This window comes from Merops nubicus, unplaced genomic scaffold (genome assembly GCF_000691845.1).
Source record: "Merops nubicus isolate BGI_N331 unplaced genomic scaffold, ASM69184v1 scaffold13970, whole genome shotgun sequence".
In the NCBI taxonomy this organism is placed as follows: Eukaryota; Metazoa; Chordata; class Aves; order Coraciiformes; family Meropidae; genus Merops; species Merops nubicus.
Window position 1 is genome coordinate 42,175 of NW_008584909.1, and position 19,127 is coordinate 61,301.

At 42.1% G+C, this 19,127-nt stretch overlaps 1 protein-coding gene across 1 annotated transcript in view; it reads right to left on the reverse strand.

Annotated features, from left to right (window-relative positions):
- The window catches only part of AGO2 (argonaute RISC catalytic component 2), a 29,598-nt gene extending 23,774 nt beyond the window's left edge, over positions 1–5,824 (reverse strand). Inside the window, 2 exon segments of the mRNA XM_008945844.1 lie at positions 2,243–2,363; positions 5,635–5,824. Of these exon segments, the coding sequence (XP_008944092.1) occupies positions 2,243–2,363; positions 5,635–5,711 (198 nt within the window). The 5' untranslated portion in view covers positions 5,712–5,824.
- Positions 5,825–19,127: the final 13,303 nt, after the last annotated feature.

The window sequence follows — 19,127 nt, forward strand, 5'->3', positions numbered from 1 at the left end:
TGTCACTGGACTCCATTTTTATTGTGTGTGGTTTATCATAGGTGGGGTTTAAAATCCAAAGCATCAAGAGTCAAGTGCTATTTGGCCAACAGGCAGCCAGCCACAGAAGGAACATGAGAAAGAGGTCATCTCACCCAGTCCCAAACCACAGCAAGGTCAATGTGCCTCTCACAAAGTCTTATTAGATTTGAGGATTAATTTGATCCCAGCTTGTTTATCCTCTGTAGATACACCAGTTTCCACTTGTCTTTCCTTATTAAACAGAAATTCATACAGAAATATACTGCCAGTCACCCAGAACTTGGGAAGTATTATAGTTATAAGGTAACTGTGTGCATCCAGAGGATTTGTTTAAAGCCCAAGGATACACTCATCAAGTATCAGTCCACCTTTGGCAAGTATTTGGCTATCTTACATGTCAAATATGTAGGAACTGGAATATAATATGTGAAAAAAAAACTAATACTTTTACTGATTCCTTTATAATTTTCCCAGATGTTACCTTATTGGTTAACGAAAAATAATTAAGACTGGAAATGAGCTTTACTGCATGGCATTCACTGAAATACATCTATGGGAAGTAAAAATTACATCTATGAGATTAAGAGCCTGATTCAGGCAGATTAACCATGCCAAACCCTGTGCAGGCATACAACAGGAGCCAGCAAAGGACAGCATGAACTATTTCACAGGGCACTGCTACTGAACTTCAGAAGACCTGAGCTCTGCTGCCAGTTCTATCACACAAGCAAGTTCCCAGTAAGAGTAAGGAAGTGATGGTGCTTCTGGACTTGGCACTGGTGAGGCCACAGCTTGAGTTTGGGGTGCCACAGTGTAATAAAGACACTGAGGGACTGGAGGAGGTCCAGAGAAGGGCAATGAAGCTGGTGAAGGGTCTGGGGAACATGGCTTGTGAGGAGCAGCTGAGGGAACTGCAGTGGTTTAGTCTGGAGGAGGCTGAGAGACCTTAATGCTCTCTACAACTCCCTGAAAGGAGGCTGGAGTGAGGTGGGTGTTGGTCTCTTCTCCCAGTTAACTAGCAATAGGATGAGAGGAAATGGGCTTAAATTGCACCAGGGGAGGTTTTGATTGGCTATTTCTTTACTGAAAGAGTGGTGAGGCATTGGACCAGGCTGCCCAGGGAGGTGGTGGAGTCACCATCCCTGGAGGGGCTCAAGGAACATGTAGATGTGGTACTTCAGGACATGGTTTAGTGGTCATGGTCGTGTTGACTGCTGGACTTGATGATCTTAGAGATCTTTTCCAACCTTAATGATTTTATGATTCTGTGATTCTATTCTGTATTTCCTGTTCCTCCTTACATTGTACTTTCATCTACTCAGGTTGTAATCAACTCCTACAGGACAGGACAGTCTTCCCCTGTGACTGTGCTTGCCTCACCTTGCACCCACAGCAGAGGGTAAAATGACCTGTGAGAACTACTGTGTTACGAACAGGTAACAAGAATTACTGTATCCTCAAGTACAAATCAAAAAGGCCACAGAAAATTCAATCTGGTATAAGACCACAGATGCGTAGGCTAAATTATTTTACAGAGTTTGTGTCAGCATGTTCCAACACAGTCCCTTCTACTTCATCAGTTAATGGGCACAGACGTGGGTACACCTCAGCTACAACCAGAATGACCAAAGAGGTCACCACCCCCCAGACAGAGCTGGCAAACAGCACACACGAGTCCTCTTCTACTGCCCCAGGGCTAGGCCAGCAGGTCTTAACCTGTGCAGTTCAAATTAGTGTGGCTCTCATGCTGTGAAGGATTAGGTTAGAGGTTCCATGCAGGCAACAGAGGGATGGAGGAGTTTCTTCCAGCTAGTGGACAGAGAGAACTCTCTCACACTGGGCTTTGAGGGGATGAAACGAGCTGACACAACAGCAGGGCTTCTGCTCTCCTCTCCCAAACTCAGCTGTGCTTTCACTTTCTCCTTAACACAGCTCTGGAGCTTCTCCTGCCTTGGACAGCTGACCCAGCTCATCAACCCAGCAGAAAGCACACGAGTGGGAAGAAAGAGAGAGAGGAAGGAAGGGATATGGAAAGGTGAGCAACCATTTTGGTGGTAGCAAGTTCACACTTATCTCCTGATAGAACACACCCCGAGTAAAGCAGCAACAGAAAGAGACTTCTATTCCAGAAATACAAAATCAGTTTCTATCAGTTATTAGAGAGGCTCTGCAAATATTACACTAAAATCTCCAATTAGAAATGTTTGTATTTAAAACTTACTTTGTCTCTCCCAATGGGAAGTGGCATAGCTGTGTAAAGGTTTTTTCTTCCATCAAATACTGGTTTGCGATCCCCAAAAATCTGGGTTTTAAAGTGCTGAACCATATGCTCCACTATTTCTCTGAAAATACAAAAAAGATGTTAATTCAATTTCGTATTTTTGACATTAAGTAGCAGGTGAACACCAACACTAACAGTTATGAACAGAGGCATTAGGTAAATGAAAGGGCTGTCCACCGCTGGGCATTAGAGGCAAGATTTGTTTGACTGATCTGAATTAAAGCAACCTTTTAATAGACTAAACTGTTTTCTTAAAGCAGCTATCTTTGGCTTTTTCAGACTGAAACTGTCCTTCCTCTTTTCTGTGATCTACTGCAGGTGGTAAAGCAAAAGCTCATGCTCTCTCAAGCTCAAAATGAGAGGTGCTTCAGGTTCTCCTGGGGCTTCTGCTAGCCCGTCCTACAGCTCTTTTTGTGGAAGACCATTGACCAAAAGCTCCACAGCCTGAGATGCTTAAAAAAAAATCAATGACCATCCAAGCTCACAGCATTACTGTAAGGACAATAGTTCTGTGATGATCCCGATAGGCAAACTTTCTGCATCACACTAAAAACAATTACTCTTAAATGTAATGTTTTTCATGTGCACCACAAAACTGGGATCCCTCTAACAAAACTGGATATAAGCATTCACTGGAAAGATGAGTATTAAAAATACATATTAATTTTAGAACACCTGGAATTAGGCTGCCCATTTGTTTGAGTGAGGTAACCACTCAAAGTTCTTGTCAAACCACAGTGTTTACTCAGTGGCCATGCAAAGCAGTTCACCAGCTGATGAGAGGTCTGTTGGAATAACAACACCCTCTGATGCCAAAGGTCCAAGTGCCCCAAAGAGACATCCTGAAGGCTACCTGTATCACAAGGCTGCAAAATCTCAAAGCCATCAGCAGGCTGCACTATGCTGCCTACAAGGTCCTTAACATACAGCTTGGGCTGTATAAAAGCCATAAAGAAGTTGAACTGACACAAACCACTGCACGCTTTCTTCAGCACTGCTGACAGCTGGCAGCTCAGAGAGACTGCAGACAACTACTCTGTGTACCTTGACTTGGAAAGGCAATTAACCCAGCACACAGTTAGGTATCCCTGCAATGCAAAAGCTGAGATGAAATCCTGAATTCATCCAAGGAAAGAACGAAGACTGGTTTAACTGACAATTTCTTTGCCGTGTGCCAAGACTTTAAGGCAAAATGAGACCGTTGAAAGAAACTTGCATGGCCTCTTTAGAACTATAAATAAAAGCTGGCTCGCTAATTTCTGCCTCAGATCTGCAATGTCTGACTGAACGAGTACATAATTTGGAGGGTAGGAGTAAGGAGCTATTTTTCAATCTTGAGTTATAAGATTGAGCAATGGAAAACCAGTTCTTTTACTGAGCAAGTTCTTCCGACTGCAAACGACTTTATAAAACAAAAAATGAGCACTTCCACACCAAGGTTTTCAAGCTTCAAACCACATTTAGAAATGGTGCTTCTCAGCTGTGGGTGGGGAGATCTTATTGAAAAGTATTTTCTCCCTGTGACATTAAGAGAAGAGTTATTCACCAATTTCAGCCTTCTGGGATTACTATTCTATCCAGATAATACAGGCACACCAAGAACTCAGGCAACTCAAGCAACTGCAAGCAGAGTTCATCTTGAACCTTTAATGAGCCTTAACTGTCCCTGTGAATTAACCCGAGGGCACCCACAGTGCAGAACCCAACTCACATTCCCCACTCTGCCTAACTGCCCAAACAGATGAGGCCCTTCTGTGGCACGTGGAGGACTGCAGCCAGCCTGTCCTAGCTTGGCACAGCAGTGTGTTGTCTCAGCTGTGTGCTTTCCAGCCCTGCTCCAGCTCCTGCCTCAGCAGCGTGGAACTGGCACGTCCTCTGTACACATCCCTGCAGTGGATCTGCAGGGTCACAGTCCAAGCTGCAGTAAGTCTTAGAAAAAAACTGAAGAGCGAAGCTGGGACAGATGAGGGAGTAGTGTGAATGCAAATAAAATGTCCCTCTATCCTTTCTACAGATTACAACATATAAAGTAATGATAAAAACTAATTGTTACAAATACATCTGAATTATATAAGCAGAATACTAGGAAAACAAGCCAGCTGACAAAACTATCACTTAGAACTGGACTACACGTGCATCCTGCATAACCATATACATATATATATATATATACACACACAAAAATACAGGTATATAGGTAGTCCTGAAAGGTCACTGCACACAAGCCCAGGCTTGGGTACATCTGTGGGCTAATACATACAGGAATAAGCACTCAAAAGAAATAAAACATACACTTCATTAAGTCAAAATTAAAATTTGTTTCTAGACCAACAGAATCAGGACAGCTAAGCTCAGTGCTGCTGCTTTATGGAAATGTTAACATCACCAACTCCTCTTTAGTGTAACAGATAATACACTCACCTTTATTATGTCACCTTATGAAAATTTTAGCTTTCAGGTGGCTTTTTTGACTCCAGCCTTTCATGTGGAGTTCAAGTCCATGACTGCACATTCCACCCAGGTGCCCTTTTTAACAAGGAAAGCTTTTGCTGTTAAGCACACAAACGTGCCACTCCGATCCTCCGGAGTCCAGATGTGGGTAGTGATGATAAGGACACCCACAATTCCCAGCTCATGCCAAGTCTTGTGCTCAAGTTTCACTTCTGGCAATACCACCCTTTTCCAAGTCAATGAGATTGCCACACTGTGATTAATAGGGCACATATGCACAATGTAAGACCTAACCACTTGTTTCCTTAGCCAACTGATCCATGTTTTCATTCCTTGCTATCTGTTTCAGGAACATATCTTTCCCTTATACAGAATCTACTAATAAAGGATAATTTCTCACCTAATTTGACGCTTCCACAATTGTACAGCAGCACAAACAAATTGGTTTTGCCTCCCCGTGTAGGGGAAGGTGGGGAAACAAGGCAGTAACACCAGCCCCCTGCTGAAGGACTTGTCAGCCACTGGCACCCCAACATTTAACCAAGCAATTCTAAGGATCACATTTATTGAGCTGGTTTATACTGACCTAGCTCCACCAGAGTTAATATCATCTATCCATCAGTCACCAGAGGCTTTCAGCAGCAGCATCTTAGGATGCTGACAAGTTCAATCAAAACAAGGGACTATTAGCACTGAAATCTTGCATTGGTACAGAAGGACTTGGAGGAACATATCCTGTTGATGGATATGCAGAGTTGGAAGCTATTAGTACAAACTATGACTGAAGACAGACAAATCCTCCAAGCTGTGACACAGCTCCAGCATTTTCAAAGGAAAACTAGAATGTAAATAAACAGAGGAAAAGCAAAGCACAGTATTACCTGTTAACTCTTCTAGGACATTTTTCTGGCTTTATATCCAACTCATAATGGTAGATATCTATTTTAGGAATGTCCATTTCAAAGAAGTTGGCCTGCAGTTTGATTGTTCTCCCAGAAGTGCCAAAATCTGGTCGAGGAGGGGGTTTAAAGGCATATCCCTGGATTGGTGGTGGCAGCTGTGGAGGAGGTGTAAGCACTGAAAAAAAAAGGCAAACAAAACAGCTATCAGCTATATCAAATTGATAATTAAATAAATTTACAGGCTATTGACCTATAAAGCACAGCACAATTAACCAGTAACTTTTTAAAGCAATTTAAAAACTGGAAAAAAAAAAAAACACTCTGCTACTAGGAGTGGCCTGTCTTCTTCCCATGCTGCTTCACCATTTGCAGTATTTCCTAGCCCCAATTACTGAGGAAAAAAAACCACTCTGCTACTAGGAGTGGCCTGTCTTCTTCCATGCTGGTGCACCATTTGCAGTATTTGCAGTATTTCCTAGCCCCAATTACTGAGGAAGAAAAAAAGATCAGCTGCATCTTCCTGTGCTACAAGTCAGGCATGTGGGAGTTTAGAGGCCAAGCAGGCACTGCCGAGAAAGAGAATTAGATCTTCACTGCAGGGAAGAACCCTGGTTTCAAAACAGGCACCAAAGTGAATCACCTAACCAAGTTTATTTGGGTAAACACCTGGAAAACAGAGTTTCTACCACTTGAACCACTTTTGCAATCACCCATGGACGAGTTGCATGCACCTAAAGCAAATACAACGTGCATTTCAGCCATCTACAGCCTGCTCTGGTGACCATGGCACAGGGCTTGCCAAAGGGGGAATGCAGCACAGGAGCTGTTCCTACATGTTCCAGCTCTCTGTAAAACATGATGTATTAGAATTAAACTATATATCCTAGTGCTTCCTTTGAACAGAAAGCAGAGCAGATAGCCTGCTGCTGCTGTATGGTATTCTTGGGCTGAAACTCCAGCTGCAGATCAGACAACATGAAGCAGAATCCTAATAGCTGCTTGCAGCTGTTTTAATCTAGGAAATTCCATTAAAAATCCACAGAGAAATGCATGAGATACCAGATCAAGTATCCAAAACTTCTACAGCATCAGTGCTCAGCTTTTCCATGGTCTAGAGCAGTAACAATTTGCAGCAAAATCTTCACTTGTGAAATAACCCAGAAGAATTCTCATTATTTATGTAAGAATCCAGGTGTGGTTTCCTGGGATTACCCAATTCAGCTCTCAGCCAGAGTCAGAAACGATACACATCCCTTCAGTAAGGCATCACTCACCACTGTCCCACCCTCGCCTTCCTTACTGGAAAGCTGTTCCAGAACTGATGCCCTAATACTCAGAAACATCCTCCCATTTTTGTTTACTCAGTGGCAGGTGAAACTCACTGACCTTCAGAGGAACTACTCTGTATTGTATTCTTAGATTTAAACCAAATTCCTGTTTAATTCTAAGCTCTTGGCTACACTACTTCTATTAGTCTCTTCTTCTTCCAGTTGTTTTTCCCACTAACCCCTTTCCAGATCAAATTTCCTGAACTCATTCTACACGGGGTCCCACAAGGGTCCAGCACAAGCTCACTGATGCTTCCATCTCTCCCTGGGACACATCAGGTTAATGGGCCCTGAACTGCACTCCCCTGTTGTACCACTGCCTCATCCAGTGACCAGTGAGTATGTGTGTGCCTGCTGTGGTTCTTTAACCCGATCATCTCCCAGTTCACAACAAACTCCCAGCTACATGATCTTTAGTATACCTGTTTTTTAAACCTCTATGTCACCCTTCTGCTTTCTGTATGATGCTCAGGTCCTCCCTTTCTCTGGCAATGCCTCTTATGCTCCATGATGAAGCTTCATGTGCTTATTCATAACATTTATACAAAGATCATTAATTCAATAATAAACAAGACCATTCCCAACCTTAGCAGCATTGTTCCCCAGTCCACCCTTCCACACTCCCCATGGCCAGTTTCCCATTCACCAGTATCTCCTTATTTTTAGCATTCTACTGCCTGATTTTCAACACTGGTTTCTCCATATACCAGATATTTCATCAAAATATAGTTTGGTTTAACACTGGGAAAATTATAGGGCTTATTATTAGTCATTTCATTTATTTTCAAAAAATCTTGGATTCTCTCTTTTGTATTAAATTTGGGAAGCTTGTTTCAGACCTTGTCCTCCAAACATTCCGAGGCATACTGCCTTCTGATGTCACATTACAAAAGTTCCACTGGCTTTTTTAGTCCTCCCTTTCATAAACAATGCCATTAAAGTCTGTGATTCTCCAACACTGCCTTGATCAATAAGTTAAAGATGCTTGTTGCTGAAAATCTGCATTTCCACAACTTAAGACTTCAGGTTTCTGTAACAAAAGATCATTCCGTCTCAATTTAATCCTGCTCAACCTTTGGCAAGTTGGTGTTTTGTTTTGGTTTTTTCTCATTCCTGCACATCTTGACTTCCAAGACACGTATTTGTCATCTTTTCCCAACACTCACAGGACCTCTGCTTGCTTCAGATATTTTTCTGATTATGGTTAACTGACTCAGGCAGCCCCCACACTCACCATATACTCTTGCTTCGTATGACAAATTCAGAAGTTTCTGTCTCATTAAGTGGAAAGAGCCCTCTGCTGTGGTTACAACTAACAAAGTTCTTTATGTAGTGTTATCTCTACAGCTGGGAAGTAACATAAAAATACTCCCACAACTATTTATAGTTGCCGTAGGACAGAGGTTTCTATTATCCGCCTCCAACCTGATTTCAGGAGGATGTGTACCAGGCACCTACCTCTGTTCTACCAGAATTTTGTTTACCATCATTTTCTGAAGAAATCTGTCTCCCATCTACCATTTCAGCCATTCTGTTGCTTAATGCTTTACAGCTCATCACTGCACAGATTTCTATTTCCATCTTTCTGTAACGGAATGTTCTCGTTTGAAAACCATGTCCCAGTCATTAATGTTCTTCCATGATGTTTCTGTGTTGTTCCATGATCCCCACAGCACCATCCAGTCCAAAATTTTTTTGTTTTCTGCCCAGGCTCCTAGCATTTGCATTTGAACATTTCCATTTCTTTTATTCACACTCTGCATTCTAGCTGCACTGCCTGACCACTATTACCTGGTCACCTATTACCTCATCAACATGAAGATCTTCCTTTCTCTTTGCTGTCTGTTTTTACACCTTCTAATATTTCTGTACCTACTGCCACATCCTAATTCCCCTGCCCTTCCTTTCTGTGCCAGATATGGTACGTTCATGACTAGTTTTCAGAAATTAAATAAAACCACAGCATTTGGAAGTACAAAGCATCTCCAGAACTAGCATCACGGAGGGGGGAAATCTAAGCTGTCTCTGTTGCAAAATGAAGTAGTTTTGGAAATTAAGTCGTACATCTTCCTGCTGCTGTATTAAAATGAGATTGTCTGCTACTTCAGGCGTGTAACAAAGCCATATCTATAGGTGCTCAGGGATCAACACAATCACACATTGTTCAACAACACCACTACATTCCTCCTGTGGAGTTTTAGAGACAATTAAAAAAGTGAGGGTGTATATTCAGTTTTGAGCATTACCAGAAATACTGAAAGAAGTACAGGCTCCTGGGGAAAGATGTGATCCCAAGGTTTTAAAACCTGCACATCTGATAGAGGGAAAAAAATAACCCAAGCTGTCCAGAAGGTAGTATTACCACCCTGTATTTCCTTTTTAAACATATTCTCAATTAATTTTATGATCCTTTTTTTTTTAAAAAAAAAAAAAAAAAAAGAAGCTATTTCTAGCTCAGCTCCCTAGGCAAACTTATTTAGGGCAGGCTGTTGCTTCAAGGAGATAAGTGCTGTTTATTCAACAGCAGCACTGACCTGATAAGCAGTCAACCTATATTCCTGCCACATAAACCAGTCAACTATAGAACTGAGAGATGTGAACTGAACTTCAAGGAAAAAAATATTACAACTGTTGTTCTGAATTCACTTTTTGGACTACTGCCTCAGATTAAGAAAGTAAAAGCAAACTATCCCGTGTAAAACACACTGTAGAAACCAGCTGTGAAGTGCAGAGTCACAAAACATTGAATTTGGTGTTGACAGGAGAGGATAGAGCTTTATTACTCTTTTCTATCAAAGAAAAAATCATCAGCCTCCAGTCAAAGTGACTCGGCTGCCCCAGCTCTTGTTGAAGCAGTCCTGAGCATTTCCCACTCACTTTGAAGTGTGACAGAAGCTGCACCAATATGAGAACACTTTTCTTAGCACAAAGGTTCCTGATGAGGAGGTTTTGCAGCACGGTGACATGTTACAGAGGATACTGCTGGACGTCAGAGCTCAAAGTGACACCCTGCCCAAGGAAACCTACCAACATTTATACCCAAATGCACATTATTTGCTCCATTCCTCTCTTTAGAGACCCCTTCAGGAACAGAGATGATGATTTTGGGGAGATGGTATGTCAAAGTGTTGGAAAATCTACATGAATACCTGGGTTTTACTTTTATAGCACTGTCAAGGGAAGAGCGAATTAGAAGAAAGATAAAAGACTAACAAAGCAAAGCATCTGTGTGATAAGTACGAGAGGCTCCTCACTCATTTGTTAGATAACAGTATGAATGATGAGAATGTTTCAGCTTTGATAACGATGATTGAGACCATCAAAAGCCCCATTTTGAGGTGTGATTTAAGGTAAGCTGGATTTTGAATAATGAGGTGCCAGTATACTATCCTTAGGTATATTTTTATCATTAAAAAAACCAAAATTTCCTATTATAATTCATCCAATTTACATAAACTAAATTTTCACAGTTATCAATCCTCAGAATTTTAATTTCCACCAAAACCCAGAAATCTGGAAAAAGAAAGATATTAGAAAAATAAGTCTCATGCAAGTCTTCTGAAATAAAACAAATAATCAAGCAAAATTACTCTGTCAAAAGAGAGTGGTGGGGGAGAGGTGCTGGCAGAAGAACTGCACAGTCACAGAAATGCTGCTTTAGTACAAATTCTGAGTTTTGCAGATTGGCAATGATGGCAAAGGCAAGGCTGCCTGCACGCCTGCTCCTACTCCAGCACCTTACTGTGGATCAGAAGTATAGATAGGAGAGCAACTCAAGGAGTCAGCTGGCCAAGACACTCCCTAGTACATAAAATGAGCTACCCTCCTGACTGAGCGTGGCTCAGCTCCCCGACTCCAAAATCCAGGCAATTATGGAATGATAATTTTTCAGGACTGGTTAATTTATGACACTTTCCCAGACTTGGAGCATTCATTTCTTTTGTCATTCATTCTTCATCATTTTTTAAAGCTTAATGCTGGTCTGCTGAGCACCCTGGAAACGTTGCCAGTCAGCACTAAACTTGCACATTGAAGGTTTTTTTAGCAAAGGCTTATGCAATTGTAATGTGCAACCAGAGGCCTAATGAGTTACTAAATAAGAATGGGCCAAGCTAGCTGCAGCTAAGGGCTTGTCGACACAGGAAACCATCTGAGCATAATTATAGTAGTGTAATTATATCAATAAGTTTCCTTGTGTGGCAAGTCCCAACACACATTTAATAATCAGGTGATGTTTTCACATCTCAAAGCATGTTTTAGCAGTGGGCTAATGCAATCTCCATTTGTTGATAGGAACTCTCTCTAAAACCATTTCACTAAAAATACAGTCTCTAAATGAAACTGAAGTAGAGGAAGAAAGCCATATTTGGAAACTTCACTTTCAATTAAGGTTTCTAAGATCAGACAGAAGGGCAGCTCTTCCAGATCCTCACTACAGATTTCTCAGATATTGCTGCGCAAAAACAGATGCAGTTTCCAAAGTATTTTAACACTGATTACTTGATACCCAAGTATTCCATAAAAGGAGGCCAAATTTCATGTCAGGATACAGATTTTTAATATAATATCTAATTCAGTTGTCCTACATTACTTCATTTGATCTATCTTGCTTGCCAAATCCAGCCTTGTAGAGAGCATGGGCTATACAACCCTTGGGCATAATTGTTGCTGCCTCCAGGTCAGTTCCTGATGCCACCACACAGACACAGAGGAGGCATCACTCCTTGGAAAAAGAAAAGGGGTTTAATAACTTACCCTTAACTAGCAATCAGCTATTTTGCCTCCAGAATGGCAGGAAACAAACAAACAAAAAAAATGACAGAAGTCTACATCATAAAAGAACCCGAAGACTGGCAAAGGAACACAACACATCTGCTGGAAAGCAGTCTCCAGCAGCTGCTGTGGAGCTGCTGAGCACCATGAACACAAACTAACGGAGGCTGTTGGAAGGGACCAGGTTGACTTCTCAAGTTTTTTGTACTTTCACAGAGTTTTCACATGTTTTACAACCTGTTCCAGTGTTTGATCACCCCTGTGGTAAAATAAACTTGCCTTAATACTCAGCGGGGTTTCCTGTGTTTCAGCCTCTGTCTGTTGCCTCCCACCCTCGTGACACAGGCACCTGCAACACATTTGGCCCCATCTTTCCACAGCTTCCCCCTAGTTCTGGACAGCCAGAACATTACCCTTCACCTTCTTAAGGTTGAACATAACCTGATTCTCTCAATCTCTCCTGGTATGCCATGTGCTCCTTCCCCTCCCTGCCCTGGTGGCCTGTCACTGGGCTGACAAACTGGCAATGTCCTCGTTTTGGAGTGCAGTCTGAAGTGGGAGAATGGGACACTTGGAGAGGGGACACCCCATGGCAGGGAAAACAGGATTTCCACAAATTCAAATACCAGTAACTGAGGGAACTCAGAAAGAATATGGAGAACATCCAGTATGAATTCCTGACAGGATCTGCACAGAGCCTGTATGGATTTTACATACACACATCTATGGAGAGAACAGGAAAAGGAATACATGGAGTTCAGCCTTCTCTTTTCAGGACCCAAAAAATCCAACAAAACAACCAAAACAAAAAAGAAAACAAAACAAACCCATGCCATCAAAACAAACTTTTGGCTGTCTTCAAGTTATCTTACAGTCTGGGTTTAGCTTTGACCCTGGCTTTCTGTTAAGAACCGTTGGAGAAAGATAGGAGAAAGGCTGGTGGTGTTTTCTCCGATAAGGAAAATGTGAAGCTGAGGCCCATAGCCCCTTGATATTACTGAGGTAGGGAAATCTATATGGAACCTGCATGTCTGTCTGCTGCTCATGAAGCATGTTTTAAGAATAGGGAAACTAAAAGTTCTTCAGTCAAGCTATAGCATTGTTGGATTAGATGATGCACAACAAATAGAGGTAACAGACTCTTCCACCATCCCCAAGAATTCAACACACCCCAAGGAAAGTGCTGGGGAGCAGCAGAAGAGATGATGCAACCAGAACTTCAGATAAATCTAACATCTCTTACAGCACTATCTTGGGTATCCACTGTCAAATGTTCTCTATTAAGATGTGATTGCCTGAAGATTTAATGAGGTCTTCTGCAAATAATGAAGCCTCTAGAAAAACAGTACTTGGCAGAGCCCAGTGAATAACCTGATAAGTAACTGGGAGGAATGGAAATAGGTGAAGAGTGAAAGGGAAAAACAACTCCTCTTACCTTTTCTATGCAAATGAAGTCTACGTAAGGCTACTTAGGACAACTACTTGCTGAACTCCTTGTATTCCAGCAAGTTCACAGCATGCAAAGTAGTCTTTGGACACATCAAAGTGAACTTCTGAAGCTGCTTGTCCTTTTCCTTGGTAGCAAATGAAACAGGTAGCACTGCTAACAATGCTTTACAACTTTTTTTTTGTCCATAGTCACATTTCTGCTGTGAAACAGGTTGCAGCTCTGTCTGTATACAACTGCATGCTCCAGAACATGGATTTAAGTTGCCACTTGTATCCATCCTTTAAAATCACTTATTCCTTGTTTATCTCTCCTGTGTAGGAAGGCTGGATTTTTACCATCTTCGTGCTCCAGAGTGCCTTCCCCTTCTGAACATGGACTTGGTAACGTTTGTCTCCTATTTGTCCTGAGTTTCCTAGCCATGTATCACTCCACAGCTGCCAAATCGTTCTTTTCCTGGAATGTCCCCTGAAATGCTACCCAGAGTTGGACTATTCAGGGACAGGGTGTCCCCACTGCCCATCTCCACTGTATTCAGTCTGTTCCTGTACTTCTCTCAAGCACTTGCTCTTTCCAGGCCACCACGTGTCTCCATTCAAAAAGTGGAAGCCAACCCTTAAACACACTTAGCTTAACTATCTTCTTGCATTTCCCATTTCTTCTGCTTGTGCCACATTTCTGTTATTTCTTTTCACACTGACCATAAATAAACTGTGCCTGGATCCTGTCAAGGATTCATATATGACATCTTTCACAACAGTTTTGACAGAGCATCTCTCTAGAAGTTTTCCTGATCTCTCAGGGAGCAGCTATCACACTTTCTAGCCACAGCACGTTATGTATGTCAAGGTGTATATCAGAGCTAGGGCTGTTTCAATCCTGATGAGCCAAACTGAAGGAGCTGTCCTCATATTTGGTCATATTAAGTCCCACGTATGACTATTAAGAAGTTTAGAGATCCCACTCTGCCAGATTGCCTTTAATTTCTTACCATGGTACTATAAAATTTAATACCTTAACAATGAGTCAAAGCGTTAGATCGATAAACAGCACTGCCTCCAAACCTGGAATCTCAGTTTGTTTAGTAGAGCTAACCTAGACATGATTTTTATTGAGTAATTGTCACTTACTGCAAAAGAATTAAAACAATTTTAACTCTCAGGTCAACCCTTTTCCCTATAAAAAGATGTCCCTGCCCATGGCAGGCAGGTTGGACGCAATCTTTAAAGGTACCTTCCAGCCCGAATCAGTCTATGATTATTTTCCCTGGAAAAACTAAATCACTCAGATCTTTATCTCCCTTGGTTATCTTGATTATTTTTTGACCTCTGTGAGACAGAGACATGGTCTCTTCAGAGTGACAGAATTTATATGATCCACAGAGACCAGAATCACTCTCAGACACCAATGGTGTGAGCAAGTGTTGCAATCAGAGGAGAAAAGGAGAAACAAGACATCAATCCAGCTTGCTCTGCAAGTTATGACCACATTTCAAATAAGAATATGTGAAAAATTACATGAACAAAAAGCCAGAGAACCAAAGAGCGAGAGATCAAAGCTCCAGCAGAAAGCAGCAGGCAGGAAACCGAGAATAGTTCTTTCTAGTCTACAATCTTCTGGACAATATCAACTAGCCAAAGACACTGAGTGTTAGCACTTCCTTTTTCCTCCCACATTCTCCTGGCAGCCTACAACTTCAAAGTTACCCTCCAAATTTTCAAATACTAACAAGCTGGTTCTCACCACTCCAGCGGCCACCTGCAAGTGAGGCAAACGGCAGAAGAGCACCATCAGAGCACACCAGGAGCACAGAGTGCAAAACATCTGTCCTGACTGCTAAAAAGCCAGGTGGCTTCACTGATGTCTGTGTGCAAAGCTGTACAGAGTACCACAGAAATCCTTCTTCAGGAATGCTGAAAAATGCTTTTAATTACAAACCCCAATGTTGAATGAAGTCATCCAACTAGTGAGCCTCAGCCAAACAATAGAGGGGATGCTTATGGCTTTACCCACAAGTCAGCAACTCACTATAAAGTTAAACGTGAATTCAAACTACAGAACAATTTCACCTTCAGGCAAACCTCTGCTCGATGAAGGAGGAAATGGAGAACATTCTTAGTGCTATTTACCACACTTGACCATAACGATTCACTTTTCCATACCTTGGAAAACAATGCAGAACTAATTCCAGATGCCTTTTCTAAAAACTTGCAATAAAGAATATAATAGTGTTTTCTGCATTCATGAAGAGCAATGTCTCCATTCAATCTCTGTTCTCTACCACCCCAAAAAGGCCTGTGTAGTGAATACAGACATCTTCTAAGAGAAAAACCCCACCCGCTGGCACCTATTCCTCCCTTCATGCTGCCTCTCCCCTACAGAAGGTAAGATCAGAAATTCTGTATTTCCCACCCCACATTACCTTTCCCTTACCCCTTATTTGCTGAAAAGTCTCCTAACCTTTCTTCAGGTTAGGAAAGAAACCTGGTTCCTCCTCCATCTGTATTACTGGACACCTAAAACTCCACAGGCATGAGAGAGCTGAAGTCACCCTCCACTGTCTTTATTTTTTTTTTTTTCAGTCACTACAAGGCTGGTAGAGCACAGCTACTTTACCCACCAGTACTGACTGTTCCAGTGATGTTTGCTCCAACGCACAGGCTGAAGTTTCCATCAAACACCCCTGCTCAGTCCCGAGGAGAGCAGAGTGATTCCAGCTGCTGTCAGGAGCAGAACTCAGCTCAGCGAGGGGCACTTGGCCCCAACCCCCCCCATTAAGTATGTGGACACCTTCTGCATGCAAACTGCTATCAAATAGCACTGTTAGTACTGTACTGCAGACACTGGATAGATTAAAGCCACCTGAACCAGAGTCATAGAGCTCAGCATAATGTTGCTACCCCAACATTTCTACACACACCATTCCCTCCCCTTCCTTCTCCCTCCAGATCCCTTGCCATGACATCCCATGCCTCTTCCCCAGCCTCCTGTATTATTAAGAGACATGAGTGCCCATGTGCACACAAGTTCCACTAAGCTTAATGAGCTCTAATGGTTTGGGCTTTACTCTGTTGCCACTGGCATGTCTTTCAAGCACACTGTGCCTCACCAGCAGGAAACTGGTGCCACAGAGGCCCCAAATCCATGTTCCCTGTGGTATTCACATTGTATGCAACTTAATGAAACACAGAAATCATTTGGCCTCAGCTTATGAAATAAGTTAGGAAGGCTGTATTTTGCACCATACCTTTGCAAACACACCCATCCCCCTCCCCCCAAAAAATTTGGCTAGCAGTCTTTTTGTGTAAAACCTAAAAATAAAAGTTTGAAGTTGCTTCAAATATTTTTTAATTTGCAAAACTCAGCTGTTGAGCTGTAACTCTAAGTCACAAGCAGTCATGCTTTCCTTGAAAAAGAAATCTTTCCCCATACCCACAGCGGATTAATCTACAACACCATGAGCACTCTCACGACTTAGCTTCAAAATAGAAAAGCCCCAGTTGAGAGCTGAGGTTACGCTTTGTTTTGTCCTTTTTGATAGTGAAAGCAGCTGCAGGAGCCTCTTCAGCAGGCAAGAGATCCAGCAGCACCTCGTGCGGTTTGAGGCGATAGGGCTGTGGCTTTCAGCCTCTCTCAGAAGAGGGGTAAAACACAGCTTCAGAGCAATGGAATAACTGAGAAACGACAGAGTGTAGGCTTGCAGCACAACTCCCCTATGAGAATTTTGGGTTTTTCCTATTACATCTCAGGGTTTTTTTCCTCCACCTGCTTCTTGTAAGCAACTGAAGTTCTCATATTAGTTGATACAAACCAAAACTCAGCTGTGGCACTGTGCCACTCCAGTCATGACAGCAACAACATGGGAGGAGACGGCATCTTACTGTAAGGAGATCCAAATTCCCACAGATTTTTCTCCTCTGAAAATAGTTGATTTTCTCCTGCAGTGCCACTACCAAAACCTTCCTCCACATGGCATCTAGTCCTGTACATTTCCATTTCGGGTCAGTGCATTATTTTAAGGATTCTGTGAAAGTTAAGTTTAAAAAAATAGGCACATAACAAGTTTCTACATAGAGGCCTATGCCTCCACTGGCATTTTACATTAAAGGGGATTTGCAAGTCAGAAAGAATTAGAAAAAAATACCACTACTATATTCTAATCATGTAACGAGACACAAATGAAAAGTTTCACTTCCTTGCCCCCTCTGAAGGTTTCTTTCCTCCGAACGAAGCTCCCACTTCTTAAAGAGCACACCCTTATTCAAACATCCAGAATCCATGAGAATTATTCCCAAGTATTCCCTCATTAACCACTGAAGCTCTTCAAAAAAGAAATGCACTGGTTTACTAAGGCATTCATTATTCTATATTGTCACTTCTACCTGAACCTGGGTTCTGCCTCGATTACATTTTAGTTCTGTTTGTGGTCTGGAGGGTTGGTGGTTTTTCAGGGTTTCTTTCTGAATCTATGTCTCTCATTAGCTTTCAACAGAAATACTCAGGTCAGAAGAGCTGAAGCTGACAAGCACTACTGTTTGAGAAACCTCACATTTCACCAGCAGTTAAAGAGCACAAACAGAAGCCCTGCTCTCCGATGCAGGGACGGAGGAGTATGATGGGGCAAGAAGCACAACCAGCAGAGACTGACAGAACACACAGCAGAAAGGGAGCACCCACTGCAAGCCACAAACTGGGTGAAAAGACAATGAAATAAGTTCATTATCAAAGAATAACTGAAGCCAAGAAACGCAGCAGCATTTCAATAGGAACTTACCCTCCATATGAACAGATGCCTCTCCTTTAATAGTAAACACTTGCTAAACAAGTTTCAGAAGGTGTATAACAAGGCCCCAGTAATAATTATGTTTTAAAGCCTTATTCATCTACATGACAAGTTTAACTTCAAACAATTTCAAGCAATTTTTAGATTGATCTAGCTGAGCCAGTGAAACCTCCCCTCTTGGGAATTCTTCTAAAATTGGCTTATTTAAAATAAATTTAAATTAGCACATCCACACATTTCCTGCTACTAAATTACAATTCTAATTTCATTGTTGTCTCACATGAATAAGCTCTAACTTGAACTTCATGACTGAACTAAGAACACTAAAAAAGCACCACTAAGACAAAGATTTCCAAAGCTCAATATCTGTGACATGAGCAGCTCCAACAGAGCCACCCACGGTATGCCCCGTGCCTGCCAAGTCAGCTCCTCCCCTGGCCAGAAGAGAGCTGCCTTATTTTTTCCCTAGACCACATACAAAATCATCAACTTGATTGCCTATCCTACCTGTGCTCTAAAACTAGCATCGAAGTTTCAAGAGTGTATTTTCAAGCTCCCCAAGATCACATGCTGAGACAGTTGACTCCTCAAAAGGCTGAAGGCTCAATTCCTGCTCTGCAGCCCCCCTGCTCCATTCACATCCCAACACAAGAGGGAAGTGATGTAATCAAAGCTCACGTCCTCTTTAAACACACAGTCTTCAGACTTACACATAATTTATACATGGAATTATATGCAATGTGATTAAATTCTTCACACAGGGGAAGAGCTAAGTGTATTCTCCATGTTTCAATTATAAAGCAACTTCTACAAGGGAATACTATTAGGTTGTTGCCAGAAGAACTGTTAGGAAAGATGTGTGATGCCCAAATTAAGGCAGACACGTGTAGTTATTCTGTATTTCTGAAGAGTTAAGTATTTTAACACTTCTCTCAAAGACAGACTGTCACAACTGCAGAGATATTGTAGCATATATTAACACTGGTACTCAGGCCTTAACAACTTCACTTCGGGCTGTATAAGCTCACACACAGCTTAAGCTGGTGGAAGCCAGAACTGGCACCAGAAGTCCTGCCTCCATGCAGCTGCTCAGGCTGTCCTCTGGTCCCAAAACCTGTGTATCCACCAGCATTCCTGGACA